The following is a 25,301-nucleotide window of genomic DNA, read 5'->3' on the forward strand; positions in this document are numbered from 1 at the left end:
CTGCTACATCGCGAGTCCAGTGCACTTTCTTCCACCTTTTCTGGGAGGTGGTTTTGTGGCTGGATTAGGAGCCAGGCTGGTGGGGGGAGAGGGGGCGAGCAGAGGGTGCCATGGGGGTGACCCCCAGCCAAGGGGGAGCAGTGCTGGGGACGCTTGTGTCTTGCACTGGTGAAGCAAGTATTTCCACCAGGCTCTGCACTGAACCGGGGAAACTAGTCAAGATGGGCAAGCTGCTGTCCTGCGATGGGGAGAGGGGAAGGGGGCCAGGAGGCACCATCTCACAGAGCGAGGGCAAGCCCTATCCACCGGAGGGTCAGACTGCAGCAGAGACAGGAAGAAATTGGAAGAGACAAAATAAAGTGGAAGATTTAGAGAAAGGTGGCACAAAGAAAAAAATAATAAAAATATTAAAGTAGAAAGCACATGTCCTATTTGAAAGCTATAAGCTGGGGTCTTTAGAAGACAATCTGGTGTCTTCTGAAATCAATATGTTCCCATTTAGTTTATATGCATTAAGCTAGGGAAGATATCTGTAATACAAGTTTTATCTTTCTTCTGAGAAATAGCCACTGATACAAATGCTGGGATATGAAACCCTAATGGGTAAGAGGGCAGTATTAAGGTCACGCCAAAATAAAAGGCTGAAAATCCTTGAAGAAAATGGATCAGAAATTCCCCTGGTAGAAATGTATCCTTATGAGTCAGCACCTGAAATCCGGTTTCTGCTCTAGAAAACAGAACAGCTTGGTGCGTGCGTCTGTCAGGCAGCCGCATTTCGCTTCATTCAAACTAGAAAGCATACAGGCAGTTACATTTTTTTATACAAATAAAGCCTCAAATCAGATGGCACCGAACAAGAAATACATATCTCCATCCTGCACGTAGGTTTCTATTCTAGTCATGTGGAGCAAGAGCAGAAAGTTAAACGGGGACAGGGACATTTTTTTTCACAGTGTGGCGTGTGGTTTTTGGAAAGCACGGTGGGGAATTTTTTGCTGAGGATGACCTATTTGGAACAATACCAGCAACTTTGGAAATGCCACTCTGGAGTTCAATCAGGCAAATAACTAAAGCAAACTTGGGCAGGCAGGAGAAGGGAAAGTAATAAAAGAGTATTATTTCGTTTCTGACACTAATGGCCGAGCAGCAATCTGTTTGTTAGGGAATGGGCGATGTGGAAATCTGCTCTTCGTCCCTTGAAAGATGGTTTCCCTAGACTGACTGCGGTGCGTGAGCGACTATGCTGACTGTATTTCTTTCCTTTTTTTTTTTTTGAGAGTATTGGGTTCTGCAGTGCTGGAGAGGAATGTAAAATGGCAGCTGGAGGGGGAGGCGGGTGGAAGTGTCCTCAGCCACTCCGATGGCAGCAGCAGGGGACCCCTCACTGCAGCATGGGGCGGTGGGTGCAGGCACTCAAGTACGTGGCGCTGCCGCCTTTCCCCAAAATTTTCCGGAGAACGGTGAGAGGGCAGGTTTGGCAGATTATCAGTTCTGGCACAGAATTTGTGTTTAATGTAAGCCAGCAGATAAGGTAGCAAGTTTATTATTCAGCTAATAGGTACAGTCTTAGCACACAGTATTAGTGAGCACAAACAAGCCCTCCTCTGAACCTGCCATTATTTGCAAACTTACCCAGAGTCCAGGATCACTGCTAACAAGTGAAGGGCAGTAACAAAAGCAACTAACACAATCTCACTCTTCATAGGTATTCATCCAGCTTTTGCAAATCAGCTGTGAGATCCATGTGAAGCAAAATTTACCCCATAATGTTAAAAATAGTCCTTTCAGTTAAGAGCCTGTCTTGTTCAATGGAGCAACACTTACATTTTATTTTACACAGCTAAAGTAACATTTATACAACAATTAAAGCTTACCATTGCTGTAAGACCGAAAATTTCCTACAAATTTTATGTATTCATATGTTGGGAATTCCTTTGGGTTCAAACTTCCTCTCAGAAGATGACAATAAAACTCTAGTTCATTGTCAGCTGGATTGTGAAAAGAAGAAGAAGAAGAAATAAATATACTATTTAAGCTAAACACAACCAACGGTGTCTTCCAACCCCAATCTTGCAACTGGCAGCACGAGAGCAGCTTGTTACCACTTGGAGTCCTATACACCGATGTGCTATACCTTGCAGGATCAGAGCCTCTGCAAGGAAGCGCCTTGCAGGGGTGCAGGTGGTTCAGTGCTGTGCGCAGGTCTGCCTGCAGCTCAGGGATAGCCTTCGAGACTAACTCGCCCGTCTCTTACACCACCTTCATCACAGCAGTTACGCTGCCATAACATCGGTGTAGCGAAGGAGAGAATTGCATCCTTCCTTTATAGGGTTTTTTTTTCTATTTAGGCTTTTCATGACTCACAGCTGTTCTACATCTTGTGTTGGAAAACTATGCCTAATTACCTCAAAATATCTGTTAAATTAACTTTGGCATATTAGCTATCAGCTGCAGGTTTTGTATATATACGTAGATTAAGCAGCTGTACGTCTTACATTATCGTGTGTTTTCTGGTTTCCTATGCCTTACCTCCTGAGTGAGTAAGCGTGAGGCAAGTAAAAGGTTTTTACGAAAAACAAAATTCAATTTGAAAAAGAATTACAATGATTTTACAGATACTTTTCAACCATAATGCAAACCAAAGATGTGTGACATTAACACATCTCTGAACAGCATCTTACTTGAACAGGCTGAAATATCAATTAAGATGTGATTTGTCTCAGGCGAACTCTCAGTTTCCATCGGCTAACCTATTTTCCTTTGCTGTCTCAAAAGATACGATATTTAATAATTAACATAACTGCAACTGGTCTTAGCCTAGTAAAATAAAGGCAATGAGTTTCATTTAAAAATAGTACCAAAGGGTCATTCCAGGTGGCAAGATCTTTTTAAAAGGCTATGAACCTAAGTTTCATATTGCACATCACATAAAAAACTCTTTATGAGAGAAAATTTTTATCCTGCCCGTGCTTTTTCGTTTACTGGGAAAGATAAAATAAAACTTACTTTTTAGGTAATCCGATGAGGCAGAATCCGTCATAAGCATACAAGAAGATAACATCTTATAAATTTCTGAATGTTCTTGTTCTGGGAGGAAATTTAACAAATTCTGATCCAAGACATCACACTGCAAAGAAAAAGAACCTTTGAGAAAAATAAAAATACCATGACGAGCAACGCTTGCAGAGATGAGCAGCAATGCAGATACAAAGGCTGTGGCAGTCGACAGGAGTTTTCCCGTTAATTTCCAGGGACTCCTGACAAAGCCTAAACCAGGGGGAACTGCTGGGCAAACTGAATGGCCACTTCTCCATGAGCCAGTTCTCAGCTTAATTCTCAGCACTCAGCGATGCTCCTCTCATGTTTCTCAGAGACCATCAGATGTATCGGGTATGTTCGTACAATTAAATGATGGGACCTTGGAGTGAGCTGGAAAATGGGCACCTCGTTCCCCATACTGCTCGCCAGCTCCATGCACGGGGCTGTTGTGGATCACTGCAGCTTGCTCTCTCCTCGGCAAACCCCGACTAGCGGGAGCAGCGGGGCTGGGAGTCACCCTGAGCCACCGGACCCAAGAGCTGGGTCAATCCTGGATCCAGCCCCTCCCTGGAGGGACCCCCTCGGCTCCTGGGAAGTGCCTTCGGGGCGGCAGCCATTGCTTCCCCCTTCCTGCATCCTGGCAGGTGGGAGCGGGGAGAAGGGGACTTCCCAGTCTGGACATCGCTTTGCAGCAGCAGCAGTTAGTCCCCAGGGAGGGAGACTTCAAGGTGCCACCGGCAGAAGCCCTCTGGCCAGCCATGGGCTGAATGCCCGGGTGTCTCCAGCCCCACGGTCAGCTGGCATGAACCTGAAATCCATCCGAAATCTAGGTAATGAGATTTGGGAATAGAAAGAGGAGATGGATTTGTGCAAAACACCCTGACTGGGCCAGGGTGGAGAAGACAAGAGTCTGTCACAGGGTTACCAAGAGGAAGGTCTCACTGTGTGCAGCGTGGTGACTAACCCAACGCTAGAAGAGCGTTTCTGAGAGGAAGTCCTGAGATAAAGTGACCCTCTGATGGCATTGACTTACATCCATCCTACTTGAGACTACCTTGGGCTGAGCTGGCATGCTGACACAGCTTCGTGTGTCGTCAGAGCAGCTGCTATCAGACTGTATAGTCGTGTTGAAAATGTGTTAGCCCTGTATGAGACTGGCAAGTTATTAATCATCATTTATTTATAGATTTACTTAAGATTACGCTTTGGTTTCCCTCTGCTTTCCACCCATGCCTGCTGTTCTGTGCGGAATTCCTGTTTAGAGTAGTGAAATGCATCGAGTATACTTTGAAAATCAGAGTGCAACGCTTTATACACTTATCTTGATGCGATAATATATTACTTTAGATTATTCAATTATAAGTATTACATGTGCTCATTACTTGAATATTCCTTTTGTGACAAATACTTGAAAATTATTTTTGTGACTTTAGTATATACCTTATTAATATGCATCCTACTGATACTGCGTGTAATTCAGTTTTTATATCTATGTCTATAAACATTATATTTATATTTACACAAAATATAGTACATTGTTCATGGAATTTTGGGCGTATGAAGAAAGAGCACCTGACGGGAAACCGCAGTGGTGCAGTTTCTGTTCAAGGCTTATGGTACAATCTCAGAAAAGTAATTTTTCCCTCTCATTCCTTTTCTACCTGTATCCACCAGTTTCACATAAGTCTCATGGGGGTTAATTAATCTCCCATCCACTCAGCAGTAGCTGCAGGAGGACTAGATGTGAGCTGTCACCACTCCTCAAACACATTATTGCTTCTTCAGTGACCTGAGGATGTACCACCTTTTGTCTCCATATTGTGACCAAGCTCTGATTCAAAACCTATTATCAGTTTTGCAGTGTCGTTTCCATTTAAGGGGATAGCTGCAGAGGCCTGCCACTATGCGTATGGTAGGAGTTGCAAGTCTTCTGTCCCACATACCCCTCAGAGCAACCTCGTGCCATGAGCACCAGCTATTCATTGATTTGCAAGTCCTGGCATTTATACTTCTTGCCGCCATCATGTACCATATCCAGAATTTAATGTTTGGTTTGCATCTTTTCTGTTATGGAATGCCAATTTTTTTTAAATGAGTAAGAAAAAAATGATAAGATATCTACTTCTTACTGTGTTTCATAACTCTTGCCTCCTGCAGAGGTTAGGCACATCTGTAGCAGCACACGGAACAGAATTTCTGGATCTTGTACATATCAAGACTCCAGTAATGTTCTTGAATCAATATGTCAATCAAAATATATGGACAGGTCAAATAGGCGGAACGAAGCAAATATTCAACCGTCTCACTGGAGCTGTAGGAAATGCCAGGCAAGCTATTCAGAGCTAATTCTGCACCAGACCCAAAGAGCAGACATCTGGTGCCATGGGAAAAAGGTGACCAGAGAGATGGACAAAATTTGATCACCACAGACAATAATGTATCGGCTGGAGGGGAACGGTTTGCAGCTTTTTCTGATTATTCTAATTATTCTGCAGTGGGCAGTTCTGCCCCGCTGGCAGACACAGCCACAAAGCATTGCTGAATGAAACAGGCAAAGCGGATAAAAAATAAATTACAGTGACTGTGGGTAGAGTGGTTAGATGAACTACATTAAGGCATATTTATGCTGCTGATCTTGGAATCTACTCTGCACCTTGGAATCTGTGAATCCCGCTAACAGAAGTCTCTGAGTATTTACCCCTGATAGCTATGGCAGACAAAGAAAGAACAGTTTTGCATACATGGATGCTGGTCCATTCTAAAAACAATGCACAGTAAATCCACCCCAAGTTCTGCAATCATTTGATGTATAGCTTAAATATCTGTGCAGTTTCAACAAGACAGCTATACTCCAAAATGGAGGTCCTTCCTCACCTTTTCATTGCTTTTTTGGGGGTGAGGAGGAAATATGATGAGTTATTCAAAAAAAGAGAAAAAAAGCAGGGGAACTGAGGAACATGGTCAGGAATGGGAAGGTAGAGGGCTGCAAATGAGACAGGCTTCTTTCCCAGTAACCAAAAAAAATCAAGGTAGCTCTGCTCTTGTGTGCTGGGATTTGGCCCCTATATCAATCTGTACATCCTGCAGTGATGCCCATTGCTACCCTGTTATAGCAACAAAGCATGCAAAACTTTTGTACGCTGTAAGGTGCTACGTGTTGGATTTTCCCCCCTGACATTTACCTAAAGCACCCAACACAGCAGAGCAGCTGCCTGAGCTTCATCTGGGAGTCCCCGGGGAGAAAGACCCCCCCCAGGAGAAGCTCAGCCCTGCCAGAGACCTCCTCCCTTTGCACAGCCGCCTCTCCGCTGACCCTCAAGGAGCCTCGCACGGGCAGGCACCGAGCACAGACCCCTCAGCTACAGGACTAAAGCTGGGTGAGATGGTGTTGTGGTTTAAATCCAAAACACAGCACAATACCAGCTACTAGGAAGAAAATTAACTCTATCCCAGCCGAAACCAGGACAGCTGGACACCACTCTCCCAGTCCATGAGCAGGTGCAGCACCTTCTGCCTGAGTCCGTGGACAGGCAACGTCCATGAGAAACCTGTGTCTCCTCCTGGACGTTGGAAATAGTCACTCTGCCACCTGTGTTTAACTGTTTCACTCAGCAAAGCAGGCAAGAAAGGACAGGGAGGACCCTCCCCCAGAGACCTGCATAGTCTTGGGGTTGTAGCGTACCATCTGACTGGCAAATGCTATGTTGTGACCAGATTTACAGGAGTTCGCTTCAACTATAGTCAATCTTACCATGTGAGATAAACCTCTCTTTACATCAACCGACCCTAGAAGTAGCCTCCAGACGTTGTAATAACAAACTATTTAAAATTACAACAGAGGAAGTTTGTGTTTGAAAATGCTCCATGGAACTTAGGGAAGCTGTATTAAAGAGAATTGGATATACTTGTTCTCAGCACAGAGTCTTTCATGATTTTAATGAAAGAAAATACATCAGATTTCTTGATAGGGGCCCTCAGAGAGCCCTGCCTGCATTCTGCCCAGTTTTGCTTCCCTTTCAGTGCTCAAAGCAGAAGATTTGCAGAGTATTTTTTTCCCTGCAGTCACAGAGGAGAAAGAATTGGTATTTTGTCCCTCAAACAGTGACTGAATTTAGCTGACAATTAGATCCTGGAGGTAAACAAAATAAGCCACATAGATTGTCCAGATAGCACTCTGATCAGTTTTAAAACTTAAAAAGCCATATGGAAAGGGCAGCATGGGACTAAAATGCCCAGTGTGCACCTAACTGCACGTTCAGCTGGGCCCCTGCCCAGGGTCGACCTCGGGCAGGCAGAAGCCTTTACTGCTTGCTCAGGTGCAGTCTCTGGGATGCACCCAGTCACCCCGCCTGCCTGGGCTGGTGGGGCAGTTGTTAACCATTATCACCCCATCAGCTCTGAGAAGGTCTGTGGGAACTCCTGCTCCACCTCCAGACCTGGTTGTCCCTGGCTGCTATGTGCTGCTTCTGTGTGAATAAAAAATAATGCCATCTTTGCCTCATTGTGGGCTGGATACTGTGCAAGATTATTACACAAGGCATGATGACTTCGGGAGGGAAAACTGATTTAGTCTCTGATGGCCTAACTCAGGAATTATGAACTTGAATCCATCCATGTTGAGCCAGGGCTTAAGGTTTTAGGCACAGGGTCTGAAATGTGTCTTCCTGAAGAGCAATACTTTCCAGCAGTAGATGTACCGTCTCCACTAAGAATCAGTATTTGGAAAGGATAGCAATGAGACCCCCAAACCATGAAAGACAAGGAAATGCCATGGAAATCAATAAGGGTATGAAGACTCAACAGCCTACATGCAGGACAGGGCGCTCTCTGCCTTTGAAGTGAAGGCAAATGTCAGAAAATAGTCAACTACTGGTTTTCTCAACTGTTGAGGATTAAAGAAAACTGAAATAGATTCAGTTCAATCTGTTGTTGCATAGCAATATTCTTGCATATACCAGGAGGTGCCACCTTTCATCAAGTGAAAGAAGAAAAAAATTTTTGTTCATATTACAGCAAGGTAGTGTGTGTGAAATACATTTGTCTGGGTGGAAAACATAACACGTATTTGATGAATAAGTAAACGAGAGAAAAAGAATTGTAATTTTCCTGAGAACATGGCAGGGGGGTGGTACAATAATGATTTGGCAGCCTTTTTTTTCTCCTGGGCATGTATTTATTTGAGACCAAGCTACTAAAAATGAGTGTGAGGATTAATCCTTAATTATTGTGCCATTTCTTCTCCTAGAGCAGCCTTAGCAACAGGAGCAGGGTTTGGAGCAGTCCTTTTCTTTGGAGCAGCCCAAGCCAGCACACGCAGGAGCGTCTCCCACAGCAAGACCCAGCAGCCCGCAGATAAAACAAGCTGTATGTGCCGGACCCGAGCGCCGAGCATCGACTCCACCAGCACCTCCCGGGAGCGGGGTGCACTCCCCTTAGGAAAGCACAGAGCTGTGGGGACAGCTCGGCAGCAGCCCCCGGCTAATTCTGAATTCAATGGGGTTTTTGTCCTTTACCTCCCTGGAAGCAGAATAAGGCCCTTAACAAGCTCCTCACCGGCTGCCAGCAGCACTGGTACTATTCTCTGCTAGCTTAGAAATCTGAGATGGAAAGATAGCCAGGGCACCCTGTCCCTCCCCTGGCCAGAGTATTCCCGCAGAGCTTTTTCCATTCAAGCCGAAGGGCCTCATAGCAACAAAAACCTGAAGGGTATGAATCAGAAGGAGAGAGAACAGAGCTGATCAACAGCAGCGGCCAGCATAACCGCGTTTTCAGGAAAACACCACCCCACCTTTTACATCTGTTTCTAAAAAAGCAGGGCACAATCCTACGATGTGTAGTAGAAAAGCCGATGGCAGAATTACTCACCGGTAAATGCCCTAGAAGAGGTGTGATGCTGTCAGACACGTAGATGATGCTTCCACCCGTGGTTACTGCTATAATGAAGCCATCTAACGCCTAAGAAAAACAGACGAGTGGAGAGTGCTTTAATAAGAATGAGGGGTGTAAACAGGGCGTCTCATCGCATGTTGATCAAAACAGTTTGACTTCAGCACCATATTGTTATCGAGTTGTAGGAACGTTATCTCAAGTTGCAGAACAGTAATTCTCTGATTTTACAGTCTGATTTAACTTTTACAACACTCTTTGTAGTCTAGTAAAACCTACTATTGAAGCAACAAAGGGCTCACAGGAACATTTCATGTCTCAGTTTTTAAATTAATCACACATTTTAATAATGCAAAATGACTAAGACTGGATCCCTTGGAAGCTATTAAAATGAACATTTGAGCTCTGTGTAAATATCAAAGGACGATGAAAGGATGCGGTCCTATCTCAAAATGGTACTTCTCTGCAAACCCCATAAATCTCAGTTTGTATTAATGTAACGTTGTATATTACTGGGCTTTCATGTAAGTAAAAGCGATGCAAATGATCAAATAATCCTTAGCCTGAGTTTTAATTGAGTGATTTATTTTAAAGGTCATGGTATTGGATTACTCATTCCAAGAGAAATTCATCCTTCTGCAGAGTTTCTTCCTCACTTCGGTCCCACCTTGCGGTAAGCCCCTTCACTCCTAGGACTGAAGAGGAATGTCAGCCTTATCCCCATCCTCTGCACAGGAGCAACTTCACCTTCAAAATTAGTTTCTTCTTTAGTCTGAGCTGCAAAGTTTTGAGCTAAATCTTGTTCAAAGTTAAATCTAGGTAGATTTCCAGACCTAAAGCAACCTACTCTGAGCAGAACCCTCCCAAAGATTAAGAGTCAATAGTAGGTGCTCGGAGACTATATTGAAACCTTCCCATTGTAATTAAGGAGTCACCGGTGAAGCTCCCAATGCCTTCAAGCGGAGCAGGTCTGCGTCCTTCCTGTCAGTTCGCTGGTGATCTGGAGTCGGTGTTGCCTGCAGTGTTTGAGCAGTACGGGCACTGCAAGCATGACTGAATCAGAGCTGAGTTCAACTATACTCCAGAGGCAATACCTGGTCAGGAGACAGGTGTACTGCAAACAGCCTGAGCACGGTGACACGGCGTTACAAAACCTTGCTGCAAACCCAGGCATGCCTCTGAGCCAGACTAGCAGTTGATCCTGTGAGCTGCAGCACATCCTTCCCCCCTGCTGACTTCAATAAGGGAAAGAATTCTGAGAACACTGGAAAATGCTAATTGTTTTTCAAAAAAAAAAAAAAGAAAACACAAAGCCTTGAATAAAGACACAAACATATGTTCCTTTTTCCAGAGAATGCTGAGCACCCACAACTATTTAAGTCAATGGGAATCTGCTGGTGCTACAATCCTTTGAAAAGCAGGTCAATAACTTATACCCCAGTAGAAGAGCGTGTGTTTAGCATCTCTGAAAACCCTTCAGCTGCTATAGTTAGTTTGATTTTGTTAATCTAAGTGCAGAGAATATGTTTTTCTTTAGTGTAGTACATTCAAGCTGTTTTCTAAAATAGCTGTTAACCATAGAAGAGAGCAGTGGTTTTACAAGGCAGCTGGATTGTGCATGTTACTATGGTGAAGGTTGTTGGTTTTTCCTTTTTTTTAAATCAAGTCTTTATTTCATATCCAATGCAAATTATACAAAGTGACTCACATCAGAATTTTGTGGTAAAATCAAGTTAATGTATGCATACATAATTCTATTTTTATTTACTCGCATCTGGTCCTTCCAACATTAAGAGGGCATATCCCTCTTCAAAGATTTCACTACTGCAACAGTCCTAGATGGGCAAACAGAGCCTAATACACACTCCTATGTAATTTGATGACAGCCTTTTCAATGGGATAAGAAAAGGCCATTTTCAGGAAAGCTGATGTATTACCGCAGTCAATTATGCTCTGTTTCTTTTGAATCAGTGCTTGAAAAAACCCTTCCCATCTTTTAATAACAGGACGGGAAAAACTTCAAGCAGTCTTGTCCAAATGTTAATAAAATAAGATTAGTAGAAAGACAAAAAAGAAGAGAATGATGAACAGCTGGCTCAACAGGACATCCCAATACCCAATGTTATCTTGAAGGGCATGGAAAATCACAGTAGCAAGAAGGTGATTTATAAGCTGGGAAACCAAAAGCAATTGTTTTAATCTAAAATTTCGTGGCATACAAGTAGAATCAACAAAGGCCCAGCCAGTCAAGACAACTGCCAATTTATTGCTATCTGAGGGCAATATTTCAGTGCAGACTGAAGGAGTTATGTACGTTAAGTTCCTGCGCACAGAGATGGGAATGGGCGGTTGTCAGTGCAACGGGAGCAAAGCGTCTCCTAACACTGGACCAGGAGTGTCTCATCACAACGAACTGCAATGGCTGAGGGACTGCCAGCCCCTGGGGGCCAGCAATGTGCCCCGGCTTTGTGCCACCCCTTGGAGGGTCAAGCTGCTCCCCAGCATCCCTCCCTGCCTGCTGCCAGAGCCTGGATCACACCCCATGTTCACATCATTTGTGGGAGGGGGAGAAGCTTGTTCTCAAAGGATGCTGCGGGGCAATGCAACCTCTATGTGTTTTGTACGGGTGAAGATCCTTGCTAAAGAAGGTTCGAGCTGTTACTGAGAGAGAAAAATACGTTTTAGCAGCTTATTTGCATTTCATGTCGAACCTACATAAACACCGTTGAGTCACCTCCCTTCAAATCCCAGCTAGCGTTAAAAGCACCTATGGTATAATTTAAAGGTAATTTTAAAACTATCATTGCAAAATAACCCTGCTCCCTGTTAGAATAAAAAGTGTTTGATAAGGGCCTTGAAAATCCTTAGAGTGGAAATATTAACTGTATCAAACCAAGAGGAGCTGTCAGGTTTTATCTGCTTGTACAGCACCTAGCACTAGAGGGATGCGACACGGTTGCTTTTTAGGTGCTAGTCTTGCATAAATACTAGCCAATAATAATGCCTTCCAAGAACAGGATAAAAACTGCTGCGTGCCCTTTTCCTCACCTCTGTTTGTAAAAATAAAATGTAACCTGTAATTTGAGTTTCTCCCCTGGATTGCATTTCTTGGGAGTCCCTGCGCAGCTTTGCAGGCTGCGGCAGCGCGCGCAACGGCACCGTTGAGAGTGAAAAGCAACATGTGGGGACTCTGATCCTTTGTCCCAGTGACAGCTCTGCTTGACGGTCAAATACAGCAGTACCTGAAACCTCCTCTTTTGGAATTGTAGACGACATTTAATTCTAGACGCATGGGCATTTCCATGACTGCTAGACAAAATTAGGAAAGGTATATATGCATCTCACCTCCAACATCAGCTGGGTGAATTCTTCGTTGCTGAGAAATGAAGGCTTCCAGTCCTGCTTAATTTCAGAAATCTCCGTCTGTGCCGAGACTTCTAGACAAATAAAACATTTCATTTTATTAAATTCAAAAAAACTTGTATCTTGCAAGCCTATATATGAGTTGCTATGAAAAGATAGAAATCACCTTTATATTCAAAAATTGCAGTTTTCAAGCATGGGTTTTGCACGCAGAGATAATAACGACTATCTAAACTGGGCCCAATCCTGAAATGTTTTCCTCATTTTTTACTCAGCTCAGCTTGAACTGACTTCAGTGGGAGCCTGTATTCACATAGCTATCGGCCTCAATGAGTCTTATTTAGGTATTGATCAAAAGATAAAACCACTTTGCATTAAACTAAAATCAAGACAAGGATTAGCACGTGTCAAATTGGTATTTACAATTTACAGCTTCAAAATCAGGATGCCAGAGAGCTAGGGTTAAGCCTACAGCTTCTGTGCCAAATAGGGAGCAGCAAGAAAGCTCCTTCAGAGGAGCCCCAAAGGGCCGTGACCCCAAACAGCAGAGACGTCGCTCTCTTCTCCAAAATGCAAGCGAAACAGGAGTGTTTGCACCAGCCTTGCACTGGAACACTGGCGTCTCGTCCCAAATCCTGTCCGGAGGGGAGAGCCTCGGGTGCTGTCAGCCCATGAGATATTGGGGGGGGGTTCCTCGCTGTTGGCCAGCCCTGGCCCTGCAGCAGCCTGAGGACACTCGTTCCCCGAAGGGTTTCCGTGGAGGGGTGCAGGCGCACCGGGGTAACAAGTCTTGGCTTCGCACTGAAACTGGGGACCATACCTGGGGGAACTGGATGCACCATGGTGAGCTGTTCCCTTCAAAAAACAGCCACCCATGTTAGCTCTACCCTAGTAATGCATTAATAAACTTGTCAGACAGTGTTATAGGGGTCAGATCTTATAATTTAGAGAGACTTGTGCTGGTTTTGTTCACTGCTCGCTCTGCTTGTCTGAAAGTGCTCCCTCATTCAGCACTAGTAATGAGGGGATGCTGAGCGCAGCCTGTCTTCTCGTTTCGCTGCCACCTGCTAATTAATCCTATTGATTAATACTTCCAGAGCATGTAATACCCAACACTCCCTATTCGGAGCACATAGGCAAACTGGCTAGAGAAATGCAAATGGCTAAATGATATTAAAGACAGTAAGTTTATACCAGTGCCTGTGCATATTGTCACCTAGAAAGAAATCAAAGCTTCCGTTCAGGCTTTATTAGTGGAGATGCAGTCGTCTGCTTCTACCAGCTTGTTCGACTCGCTTTCTGCACTGCTGGGGGCTGTCACTGATAGCACGGTGGCTCTCCACAGCCCCCATGGTCTTATAAAGAGATTTCAAAAACAGAGTAAAGAAAAAGAGAGATCAGCCCCAATTAGATTTTTATTATACAGTCTCAGAATATAGCATACTTTCAGCGGATCCCTAGCTTGGAAAAACTGATATACACAAAACAAGAGACTGTTCGAAGAATTACTTGAGATTTGGGAGATTCTCTGGATTATAAAGAAGGAGACTGTTTATGAAGCAAAAAAATCTGAAAATTGACCTCCTCTGTTATAACTAAAATCTTGGTTTAGCCTACTAAATGAAAGAGAAATACAACTGAATAAACTAGATCCAAAGTACGCTGAAGATAATCAACATTTTTAAACACTGATGCTTTGTATTATATTGTGTGACTACTAATCTAGTTTAAAAATAGATAACATTTGCTTTTTTTAGCAAGCGCACAAAAACCAGTCACAGCTTGACCCAATTGCTGTGGAAGGATTTGTGACTGTCAGCTTTCTTTTACCTAGTTGTTCTTCCAGAAATGAAGTGCCTTTTGGAGTAAATTATTTGGGCTATCAGCTGCACTTGTCTACATTTATTCAAATCTCGTGTGATTGTTCTTTGCTTGCTTTATAATTGAGTATATTCACATCCTCCTTTACTCTGCCATGGGCAGCTAAAAAAAAAAGTTATTACTGTCATTTTGTAATAGGTATGTACGATTATTAAACTTTGAGATGTCCTAGTCGTGCCCTCCTGTATGAAATCATCTTGTCTGTGGCAAAAATTCATTTAAGGAGAAACTGCGCGCTAACAACAGAACCACTATAATTATTTCCTCAATAAGTTTGACATTTGTGATTCCATTATGTTGGGAGTCATGGTATAAGAGTTTTTATGGTCTTTTCCATTTCACCCAGAGCTCTCCAGGGAGCGAGGACAGGAGGTGCTGGATGAGCGAAGGTGAGCCTGGTGATGTGGTGCATCAGCTCGTGAGAGCCCTTTCTGCTTTGTGGGACCAGGGACGTTCCTCACGGTCACCCGCTGAAGCCTCTTCCTCACAGGGGCAGAGCAAGAGAGCCCCATTTCAAACCAGTGCCCTGATTTATAAGGAAGAAGTGTTTCAGTTATCCGCTGCTGGCAGACGTCCACGCATCCGGGAGCCTGCAGTGTTTGCTCCTCTCGCCCGACTGGGAACTAGACCAACCAGGCTAGATCAGCAGGGTCAGAAATCTCCTCTGCCCTCTGTGAGGGCACATGTCTAAGGGACTTAACTGTCACTGCTGTGTGTATTTTAAAAAATAAACTCCTGGCTTTCTGAGGCCAAACTTTACTATTGCAACTGCATGCTGTGGAAATGTGATGTAGCTTCTGCTTGTGCAAACCGGGTGAAGCACGTCAGCTATCTGTGGATGCAATTTGCTGAAACCGACTTCAAAAATTGGGGCCTTTTCTGGTCTGAGTTTTCTGCTCACTGTGGAAAATTGAGTCCTGCACAGTTCGCTGAGGAGCAGGGGGGCTGAACAGATTGCTTCCCTGCATTTTTCTGCAGAGAAGCTGGGGCGAATGCTTTGTTCTTCTGCTCAGAATACTGCAAATTTCAAGGACGGGAATCTTCCCTCTGGCCCCAAATCTCTCTTGTTCAAAGCATCCCTCTTCTTCACATGTGCTGCAGGGCACTGCTGCCCACCTCCTCTCGCTTCCTGACATTCACTCCCTTCTCTAGCAGGTTGAGAGTCATCCTCAACTAAAGAGCAGCCAAGGAGATGGGTTTGGGCAGCACAGTGCCTGCAAATGATCTTTTTTGATGAGATAGGAAAAAAAACCCCTTATGTTGGCACTTTTAGGCCCCTTGAGCCATTCTGATAATCACTGAAGGAAACAGGATATTGTAGTAACCATCTGACATGTGCATGAAGAGCTGCAGTAAATCTTACCATTGTGTTTTTGCAGAAAGCCAATGACTTTTTCCAGCACAGTAGTTTTGTCCATTTTGCGAGTGTTGCCTGGAAGCATGGAGCTGAGCTCTTTGATGAGAACATTGAACTGATCGCGCCTCTTCTTCTCAGACTTGTTACGCGAAGCCCTGTAGACAGGGGAGAAAAAAAAAGGATGAGCAGACCAAGAGGAAAGATCATCCTGTACCTTCTCTTTGGAGTGTAATACACATGGAAATTATCTTGCTGTGTGCCTCAGTATGTGAAGATCGACACTGGCCTCCAACACAGCTCCAGAGACAAGTAGGAAGCGACTGTTCCTACCTCCTGCTCTTGTCTTTGGGCCCCCTTAAGAGTCCAGCGGGGAGATGGAGGCTCTGCTCGCCCTTCTGTGCTGCCTCTGGACACTCTGATCGAGCCTATCAGGTCGGCATTAAGCCTGTAGGTGAAGGAGCTCTGTCCATCTCCTAGGCGTGCGCAGGATCTTGAAAGTTCATGCAGCCTCTGAGGAGGCATTCAGAGTAAGAAGAAATAGAAATACTGTGACAACAGTAAAACCGTCCATAAAGGAGAAGAGTGGGGATTGGTAAAACTATGGGACGTATCCATCTGTGCAGTCTTAGCAGGAGAGAGGGACCCTGGTCCTGCAGCTCAGCCATTGCACTGCAGTTGGGTGGACCTAGAGGGACCTGCCCGCTTTGGTCACAGGTCCTCTGGCTACCTCCAAGCTGGCTTACAGAGAGGAATCAGGCTGTTGTCTTCCAGTCATTAAGATCAGGGACCTGAGCAGAGGTTGCTGCAGCTCCCATCTAGTTCATATGCCACCTAGTTCAGTCTCCCTTCCAAGGTGACAAGGGCAAGCAGGAGGGAGGGCATCAGCACGTCTCTTCCCACCATGGACCGGGTCTGAGGCTGGGATGTGTTCCCAGACCTGGGGTCTCAGAAGTGCGAGCAGGGGTCCCCTGCTTGCCCCTAATCTCTGCGTGCCACTGGGCAAATCGCTTAAGGTTACGGTGCCCCGACTCTTTAGGCATAAAATGGGGACTCTGCCAGTCTTGTCTGTTTAGCTTGCAGACTCCTCAGAGAGAGCCTGCTTCTGCTGCTGTATTTGAAGAGCTCATAGGAAGAAAGGACCTGATTCCATTTCGGGTGTTTTGGCACCATCATAATACTGTCATTAAGGCTGTTGATAATCTTTTCAGCATGTGCACTTTATTTTTTTTTAAATTATGTATCAACCTATACACAAGCAAGTGTTTCTGAATTGTTCCCATGAATGTGACAATCATTCTACTTGGAGGGTGTCACCCGGGCTTCTGTAGCCATGTGAAAATATAAATAAATATAACCCAGAACGTTTGTCTGGTCTTCTGAAAGGTCCTCAAGCAGACAAGATTTGCCTTGTTAATTACATAAAGATCTAAAAATCTGGTTCCATGTAGACAGGAAAGAAAAGTCAAGAGGCCGGTTCTCACTCTGAGTTTCTCAGTCCTAGCTAACTCTGCTGTACCTCATAAGCAGCTCTGGATACACACTGCTGAAAATCAGAGCAAAACTTAGCCCAGCATCTACATCCCCCCCAAGGACCAGGATGGCAATAAACATTTTCAGCAGAGAAATCACTGCAGAGGCTTCTGGATGTTACTACTGACAGAGGGGTAATTTTTGTTTGTCTTGCTCTCAACCCTGAACACACTTGGAGATACACTGGATAGAAGCCAACACTTGATTATTTTACAGCTTTGAACACAAGAGATTGGGTGGATACTGCCTGGCTGACTTCAGCCTGTTCTTATTACAGTGCAAAAGGCTGTCAGAACAAGATGTGAAAAGCTCCAGCCTTATCCTTTTTCTGTACAATTCAAGGGGACGTTAAGAACATCAACATTTTACTTCCTCATAATTCAATCCTCAGTTCATTTTAAGCTTAAAGGGTCTTGATCCCCCTGAAAATAAAATAAAACACCAACCGTCTATAGGGAAAGTGTTGCTTTTTCCAAAAAAATAAAGATGCCTTGACAGAAATATAAAGTATCTATTTTTAACACTTGACATTTTATTCACAGAGGAAACATAAAAACTCCTCTAGTGGAAATAACTCTACCAAGATCTGAATCGATGATCACAGTAAATTCTTAAAAAGGAAAGAGATGAGAACACCGCCCCCCCCCCAATTAGGTCATCTAAACTATCCCTGCATCATCTTAATGCTTTGCTCAGTCCAGTTGTAAATGTCTTAATGCAATTTTCATCACTTCCCTTGGAAGATTATTCCCTGGCCTTGCTTACTTCACTGCTAGGGCATATCATTTACAGTAAGCCAAAACAGTCTCTGTCTTAATTCCACACTATTTGTCCCAGTTCTCCTCCCTCCTCGCTACTCCAAAAAAAAATACAGCATATCCAAGGGGAAGAAGGACATGCAATATGAATAAAATCTGGATTTTTAGTGAATACAGCTAAAGGCAATACAGGACAGCTTGAATTCAGAATGATCAAAATCACCCATTTAAAATGTGTTCTAAATAACCATTTTTATTCTCTTACATATTTGCTGCTTGTTGTCTTAAAGACAGACTGATACTTGCTGACTAGTAACAATTACACCATGCTGCCTGACAATTAAATGTGGCTTTACACTAAATTTCATATTTCTTTTTGCTGTCCAGGTGGGATACGTTATACATGCATCAAAGCAAGTAACGATACCACATACCTCTAATCAGATTCTTAAATTTACTTTTTATTGGAGTGGAAAATGGCAGGTGATAGTCCATCTTTATTAAGCGCTTACTTATGGTTCACTTCAAGCTGGTTTTGGCTGGAATTTGGAATTCAACTGAATTGCAAAAAAATTATTTTAAAATAATTTACTATTAAAGCAAACTAAAAGAAAAGCAGATAGAGAAAAAAGTGCACAAAGCACACTTTTTCTTTAAAATTAATAAATCTATAAAACAAAGTAAGCCTCATCTAGCATCAAAGAACTGAAAATGAAATGATGGTTTCTGATCTCCAGAAGATCAGTAGACCTCAAAGAGGTCTTCGATGCTCCCAAGTGTAGTGCCATCATATCCACATTTTAGTCCTCGGGTCTTTGGAGTGAAGTAGTGCCTTAGGGAGTCAGAGGATGCTCAAAATAATCAGTGTCGTGAAGGAAGAGCTATGCATCTTGGCCAAATACTAAACACTTGGCCCAGGGGTGGGAGTGCAGGTGCCTCTCCTTGGGAGAGGATGGACCTTCTTCTCAGCACGGGTGGGATGACTGTGTAATACAACCTGTACGTGCCTAATAAATTGCAGCAGACAGTAAATGGTGCATGTGCGTTAGTCACACTTCCAACTTAGAGAAACCCAGCTCCTGGCTTGGGTCCATCCCCAAAGAGTAGATCCAGAAAGTTCCAGTCTCACCTACTTTTTACTCAGAAAATGAAAGAAGAGAACAATTTTCTTGGCTTTTTCACCCCCTCTCATGGTTCTCGGCACTAAGGGACCCATCCTTATACCAAGTAGAAGAAAACAAAGAAAGTGTTTTCCCTGCGGCATGGGACAGATGAGAGTCCTCAGTTTGCAACACACAACAGCAAAATGTTCAGCCAATGGTTTCTCCCAAGTTTGACTCTCTTTAAAGCTTTGGAAGAAAACCTGTAGCTTTTAAATGAATCTGAATGGTTTTAGTATATTGTCGTAACTTTAGACCTTCATGAAGCCTCTCGTGATTTCAAACTTAATTTCAAATTTAGATAATTTAGATTTATTTCTAAAACGTACATTTCTAAATGTACTCAAATTACAATTTAAAGAAGCAATTTCCTTTTTTCATTTCAAAGTTACCATTTTTTTATCCACCTTGATAGAGGCCTGCCCCAGGGTATGAAAAATTTCCCTCCAGGAACAAATAGCATGAAAACCATACCGGATGGTGATGACAATCTCTGGTAGCGAGGATACGCGTTATCCTTTTTTTGTCTTATATGGATTCATTTAATGCATTTTTTTTAAAAACAATTAGCACACAAATATCTTGAAGATAATCAGGCCGTAAGCGTGTGAAGTGGCGACGCAAGGTGGGCTCCCTTCCCTGGCTGCCCCCTTCCCCGACCCCGGGTCTCTGGGGAACGTGACACCTCCCGCTCTGCCACCCCCTCTCCGAAAAGGCGTCTCTTTCCGACGCGGCGTGGCGGCGGGAGGCATCCCTTCCCCAAATCCACCTCCTCCCCGGGCCCCAGCTGCAGGTGGTTGGGCAGAGCCGCAGGCAGAGCCGTACCCCGTGTCGGCCCTCTCCCGGGCATGAAGCCCCCCGTGAGGAGCAGCACCAGGGCGGCTCCGGGGGCTGGCGGGCCCCTGGCCTCAGCGGATCACCCCTCGCAGGCCTAACGGAGGCGGTTAGGTCAGCGCTTTGCTCCCGGTATCAAAGGCAGGCCTTCTGCAGCCTGAGCATGCACACGTTAAGAGGAAGGAGCGGAGGGGAACGGTTGAGCTCGGTTGCAGCCCGTGCTGACCTATATTGGTGGAAAAAAGCTGCGGGGAGGAAAGAAGCGGAGAAGGAATCAAAACAGATGAAACTGGATCAACTAGTTGTGCCTGGACTGGAAATACTCTCATTAGAGGGAACCAAGGGGAAAAATGCAGGCAACCCACGGCTCCCTCTAAAGCAATTAAACTGCGGGCTGCGGTATTGATGGCGCGTCCAGAAAAAAAACCTTCAAATGCTTCCAAACAGCTTTTCTGCAGGTGCCAGTCAGATCTGACAGCTATTAAGAGTTTTATTGCCAAGGGTCTTCTGCCTTCAGACACACCCTTCCCCTCCCCACAAAGTGTTCACAACAATTTCCCGCCAACCAGGACTTGATGATGGAGCGCAGAATGTATGTGAATAAAGGTTTGTGCCAGTTTAGGGCTGTCACAGCACTTTTTGTCATCTTTCTCTGCTCTGAAGGCAAGTTCTGGGTGTTTTCATTACTGTGAGATAGGCATTGCTGAATAAATGACCATCATAACAGGGAAAACCCCCCGCTTTTTTAGTTCTTTTTCTTTTGCAAAATGTTTTTTGTAAAAAACCCCACATTTTTATGTACTCGGGAAGCTTGGATGATGTACTATAGCGGCAGGAGTACGTTGTTGGTTCTTCAGTTCTCGTGTTCTGCAGTAATGTGAAGAAAACAATCAATGCCTTGGCTTCTTTGACATTTTCCACAGGAAACATTGCTACGTTATTTTCTTCTTACAGGGTAGCCAAGCATAGGAATCTGTGAGATGGCAGGTTTTCAAGTTGTGTTTGGCTGTATTTTACTCTCTCTCTCTTTGATTAATTGATTATGGACAGAACAGCTTCTACAGCAACAAACAGTACCAAGCCCATCACAAGTTAAACAGAGAGTTATAAAAGAAAAAGTGCTCACCTCTTTGCCCTGTCTTTCTCATCTTCATCCATTAGATTGTCTAAGCAGTTTTTTCTGTTGAAGGAATGCGAGAATCATTATGAAATGTCATTTTGTTAGCTCTACTTGCAGATTAATCTCAGAGTCGCTCTATTTCATTTTAATAACAGAGTGATGATATCCAGGTCAGATAAATGTGTCAGCAGTGCTTTATGCCACAGTCCTTGATTTTAGGAAACATCCATTATGGATAATGTTATTCCTGAGCGTCACGCTAGCCTTAGGGGCTCCAGCCAGGGATCAAGGCTCGCAGGCATAATGTGGTGTACCAGCACAGTATAAAACCAGTCACTTCTCGGGGGATTTTTTGGTGTGGAGGCTACTTTCTGCAAACTTGCAGGCTGGGGTCTGCCCAAGTTGAAAAGGCGTTTTCAGTGCCCCCACGTTCCCCCAAAAACCATCCCCAGTGCAAGAGCCGGCATCACTAATGCCTCTGACTCCTCGGGTGGAGCTTCCTACTGGGAGGCTCTTCATCCTCCTCCGTGGGCCCTGGCCTGAAGTCCAAAGAGACGGTCGTAACTGTACTGAATTACAACCCAAATTTAAAGTGTCCTCATAAATCCCGCTGCCTAAGCTGCACTGTGAAAAAACCCTCACGCAGCCAGCAGTGGCCGACAGACCGCCTGCCTGGTGGTGCCAGCACCGAGCATGGGGACCGTGCCATCCCCGTCACTCTTTTTGCTAATCTTCACCAAAACGTTGTGACCTGCCATCAGGTTTATAGTCCAATTGCTCTGGCAGTCTGAGCTGTAAGGAGAAAGAACTCTGAGCACAAGATGTGTTCATAAAGCCGCAGAGTAAAAGGGGATTAATTGGGTAAATTAAGCAAATTTGCATAGGCAAGGCAAAGGGAAAAACACAAGAGCAGCCCAGCTGAAGGCTGAGATCCTCAGAAACACTTGTCGCCAGCTCACTGCCCACCCTCCTTTGCTCCGTGGCCTACGAGAAAGCGATGCTTGAGACATAACCTGTGCTGCTGCAGCCCCTCACAGCACCTCGCACCCGTGTCAGGCACAAAAGCTGCGTGCTGCTGCATCCCACACAAATATTTTCCGAACTGGAAGCACAATGCCGCTACAAACCCTGGATATTGTCAAAGTGTTGTTTTCAAAGCGGCGGTGTAATGACAGGCAATGATAACACTTGTTTTAAAAAATCAGTGTTTCTCATTTAATGAGTCCTCAACGTGTAAGACATGAATAAAATTGGAGGGGGAGAGGAGGGAGGTTAATTGCTATGCATTATTTAAGCCCATGGTATTTTCCACATATGAGTCACACAGGAATTTGCCTGTTTAAAGAACATTTTATGAAAAAACAGGAGTGAAAACTTATTGATAGTAAAAACAGTGGATAAATTCCCTCCTCCTGCTACTAGTTCTCTTACAGCAATATTCCACCTGCTCATTACTCAACAGTTAGCTAAGAGCATGAAACTACCCTGTAATTTTTTATCAAATATAAGAGTAATGAGGAATTAAAGCCACGGGTAACTGATTGGAGGGTAAAGCTTCTGCTTCATGGCATTCAGCTTATTGATGAAGGAGCATAAATAGGAAATACGAAGGCCAGGGGACTGGCTTTTCTGCTTGCAAAACAGCCAAGTCAGCCATATCACAATCCATATTTTAGACTAGGAAAATTTATATACCCAGTTAAATTTTATTTACCAGTATTTTACAAATACTTTAGGTGGTTATTCACCCAGTCCCAGAATCAGGCTACTAGTCCAACAAGTGTGTTTTCAAATAATTCAGGCTAAAATCTAGTGAGAAAATTCAGTGTTTTTTATTGTTGTTTGCTCACATCGCAACTGAAATGTTTAACCATGTTATTTGAGAATAAAGAAGCCATCAGTAATATGGCAAGGGTTAGCATTTAGGATTTTGCTGTCTTTCTTTGCTAGACCTTTGCTCAAAATGCTCTGTTGTGTGCACCCTTGTTGAATCTAGGATAGGACAAGAGAAATAGGGCAGTGTCAGCAGAAGAAGTTGCTTTCTCTGAATCCCTGAAGATCTTCCTCTACTGCACCAAGGCTTCCTCCGGCTGTAACAGATTCCCAGTAGAAAGCAGAAATATGGGGACGAGAGCTCTTGGGTGGCTCTGAGGAAGGCTGGGAGTGGATGGGGCAGCCAGCATCAGTGCTGCTCAGCTCCAGCTGTTTTTGAGAGGCAAAACACACCTAATGGAAAGGAGCTTCCTACAGCTGTTCTCTATAAACCGTCAAGGAATTACACTGCTGGGAAGCCTCTACCCTTACGAGAGAGCAACAGGTCTAACTGGTCTGTTCTGCCAAGGATTTGGCTAGATCTGTAAAGCAATTCATGGCCAGCTTCCAGTAAACAAGGTTTCTCACTGACTGACATGAAATTCTGGACCTGCTGTGTTGTTGCTCGTGTTAGACAATATCTAATTGTCATTTTGCTTCTGTTTGCTCACACAGCAAAATCTCTAGAGCATCGTAAGCATTGCTAACAGCGTTTGCCAGTACATATGTACCATATGAAATTAAAACTGTTCTCAATAAAATAGATACAGCGGAGTATACAACTATGGCGAACAGGTACTGCCATCCCTCTCCTGAGCCACGCCAGATGCTGACTTACACCTGGAGGAGAAACCCATGGCATGGAGCTTAGGTATGCTTAGCGCAACCTGTTTGCTTTACATTATCCTCCCAGTCCTTCAGCTGGGAGGGTCCCAAATAGCAAACTGGAAATCTGCTCTTTCATCCCCATCAGTGCCTGGCTTAGGAGGCAATTCTGGCTCATTGCAATGACAGAGGCAGGCAGTAATTGCCATGGCTCTGTGCCACGGTTCCCCTGCAAAGAGATGACATAAAAAACAAGTAGCACAAGGATTTCTCAAAATTTGAACAATCCTTTCATGCTAACAAAGAGAATTTGGAAACCTACGGGTAACAACAACATGATGTAACTCCTGCCAATGGAGTATTTAACACTGACAGTTACATTCAGAGCTTCATCAATATCATCATTATCAGCAAGGAGTGAAGAAGCTACCACTCAAAAAGATGGGAACCACCAGGAATAAGGAGGAAAAGCTCACGTACTCCCATCACGATGGTACTCAGACAGACACACAGAAAGACGCATACCCACAAGCAGGGAAGAGTGGCATTTTGGAAACAAAAGACTGGCTAAAACTGTTAACCGTGTACCCTCAACTTAGTTATCAGATGGAGAATTATAGCACAAACATCCCCCCCACATTCATTCATACAATGAATAGTTGCTTGGGAAAGAAGTAATTCAGGCAGAGTGCCAGCTCGCTGCAGGGACTCTCCAGAAGAAAGGTTGCACATGTTTATTTTGATACAGTCTATTCCCAGTGGACACAGAGCTTGCACTATAAAATTCATCTGGCACTGATCACCTTATCCTGCACTGGAAACATGTTTCTCAGCGAGTTAAACTACTACTCTTCTCTGTGGGTGAGGTTGGTTTCTCTCCTTCCTGCCCTACTGCTCATAAGGATGCACTATAAAATGACTGACACTCAAATGTACGTACTCAGCTGTTGGTTTCCCACTAAGTTGCCACGTGGCCAGCTAATCTCAGTTCCTACAAATCAGCCTGACATTTAACAAGAATTTTTAATCATATTGGTTTAACTCAGCTGAATTAAATCAGAGATGTAAATCTCCATTAGAGGTCCTGGGATGTGCTTGGGGAAGCCTGGTGAGAAATCACAGTGCTTGTGCTCCTCTGGCCCTATGTTGGGCAGCTGGGGGGAAAGACTGGGCTTTTCCTCCCCTTCCCTCTCCGGCATGGTGGGGTGTCTGCCTCCACCACCCCACAGGCCTGCTTGGGGTATTTAGCCACTTGTCCTGTGTAGGGCATGCTCAGCCCTGGGGAGAGGGATGCTGCCCGCCATACGCTGGTGTTCCTTCCCACCCACTACAGAAATACCCGAGCCCTCCCTCGCACCTCACCCTCAGACCACTTAGGATGCTGGTACAATACCACCATCCTAAGTAAAGATGATGATATTGCACTTGGAGAACAATACCCTCACAGACAGGGAATGGGCAAGGGTTGTACGGAAAATTGGGATGCTGGGAAGAAACAAGTTGAACTACCTTCTGGCCTCTGGGCAGACCCTCCCTAATGACTGTTAACTTTGTGAGGAGGGAAGAAAAAGAGCAATAGAGTGGAGGGTAGACATGGTCCCGTGCCTTCCAGACACAACGCTCAGCCTCCAGTGCCCATCTCTGCTGAGTGTTACTTCTGCAAGACACTGAGTGCTGCCTCAACAGGGAGTTACTCCCCAGTTCCCTCTTCGAAGGGGAGGAAAGAGGCTGTGAAG

General features: G+C 44.4%; 1 protein-coding gene across 1 annotated transcript in view; it reads right to left on the reverse strand.

The window, feature by feature from the left end:
* The window catches only part of NPAS2 (neuronal PAS domain protein 2), a gene marked incomplete at its 3' end in the record, with an annotated part of 47,801 nt that extends 26,835 nt beyond the window's left edge, over positions 1 to 20,966 (reverse strand). Inside the window, exons 1-6 of the mRNA XM_009574322.1 lie at positions 20,935 to 20,966; positions 15,533 to 15,681; positions 12,271 to 12,362; positions 8,905 to 8,994; positions 3,007 to 3,127; positions 1,875 to 1,988 (exon numbers count right to left, since the gene is read on the reverse strand). Of these exons, the coding sequence (XP_009572617.1) occupies positions 1,875 to 1,988; positions 3,007 to 3,127; positions 8,905 to 8,994; positions 12,271 to 12,362; positions 15,533 to 15,681; positions 20,935 to 20,966 (598 nt within the window). The remainder of the gene's footprint in view (positions 1 to 1,874; positions 1,989 to 3,006; positions 3,128 to 8,904; positions 8,995 to 12,270; positions 12,363 to 15,532; positions 15,682 to 20,934) is intronic.
* Between the last annotated feature and the right edge of the window lie 4,335 nt (positions 20,967 to 25,301).

The sequence above is a fragment of the Fulmarus glacialis genome, unplaced genomic scaffold, assembly GCF_000690835.1.
Source record: "Fulmarus glacialis isolate BGI_N327 unplaced genomic scaffold, ASM69083v1 scaffold17853, whole genome shotgun sequence".
NCBI lineage: Eukaryota > Metazoa > Chordata > Aves > Procellariiformes > Procellariidae > Fulmarus > Fulmarus glacialis.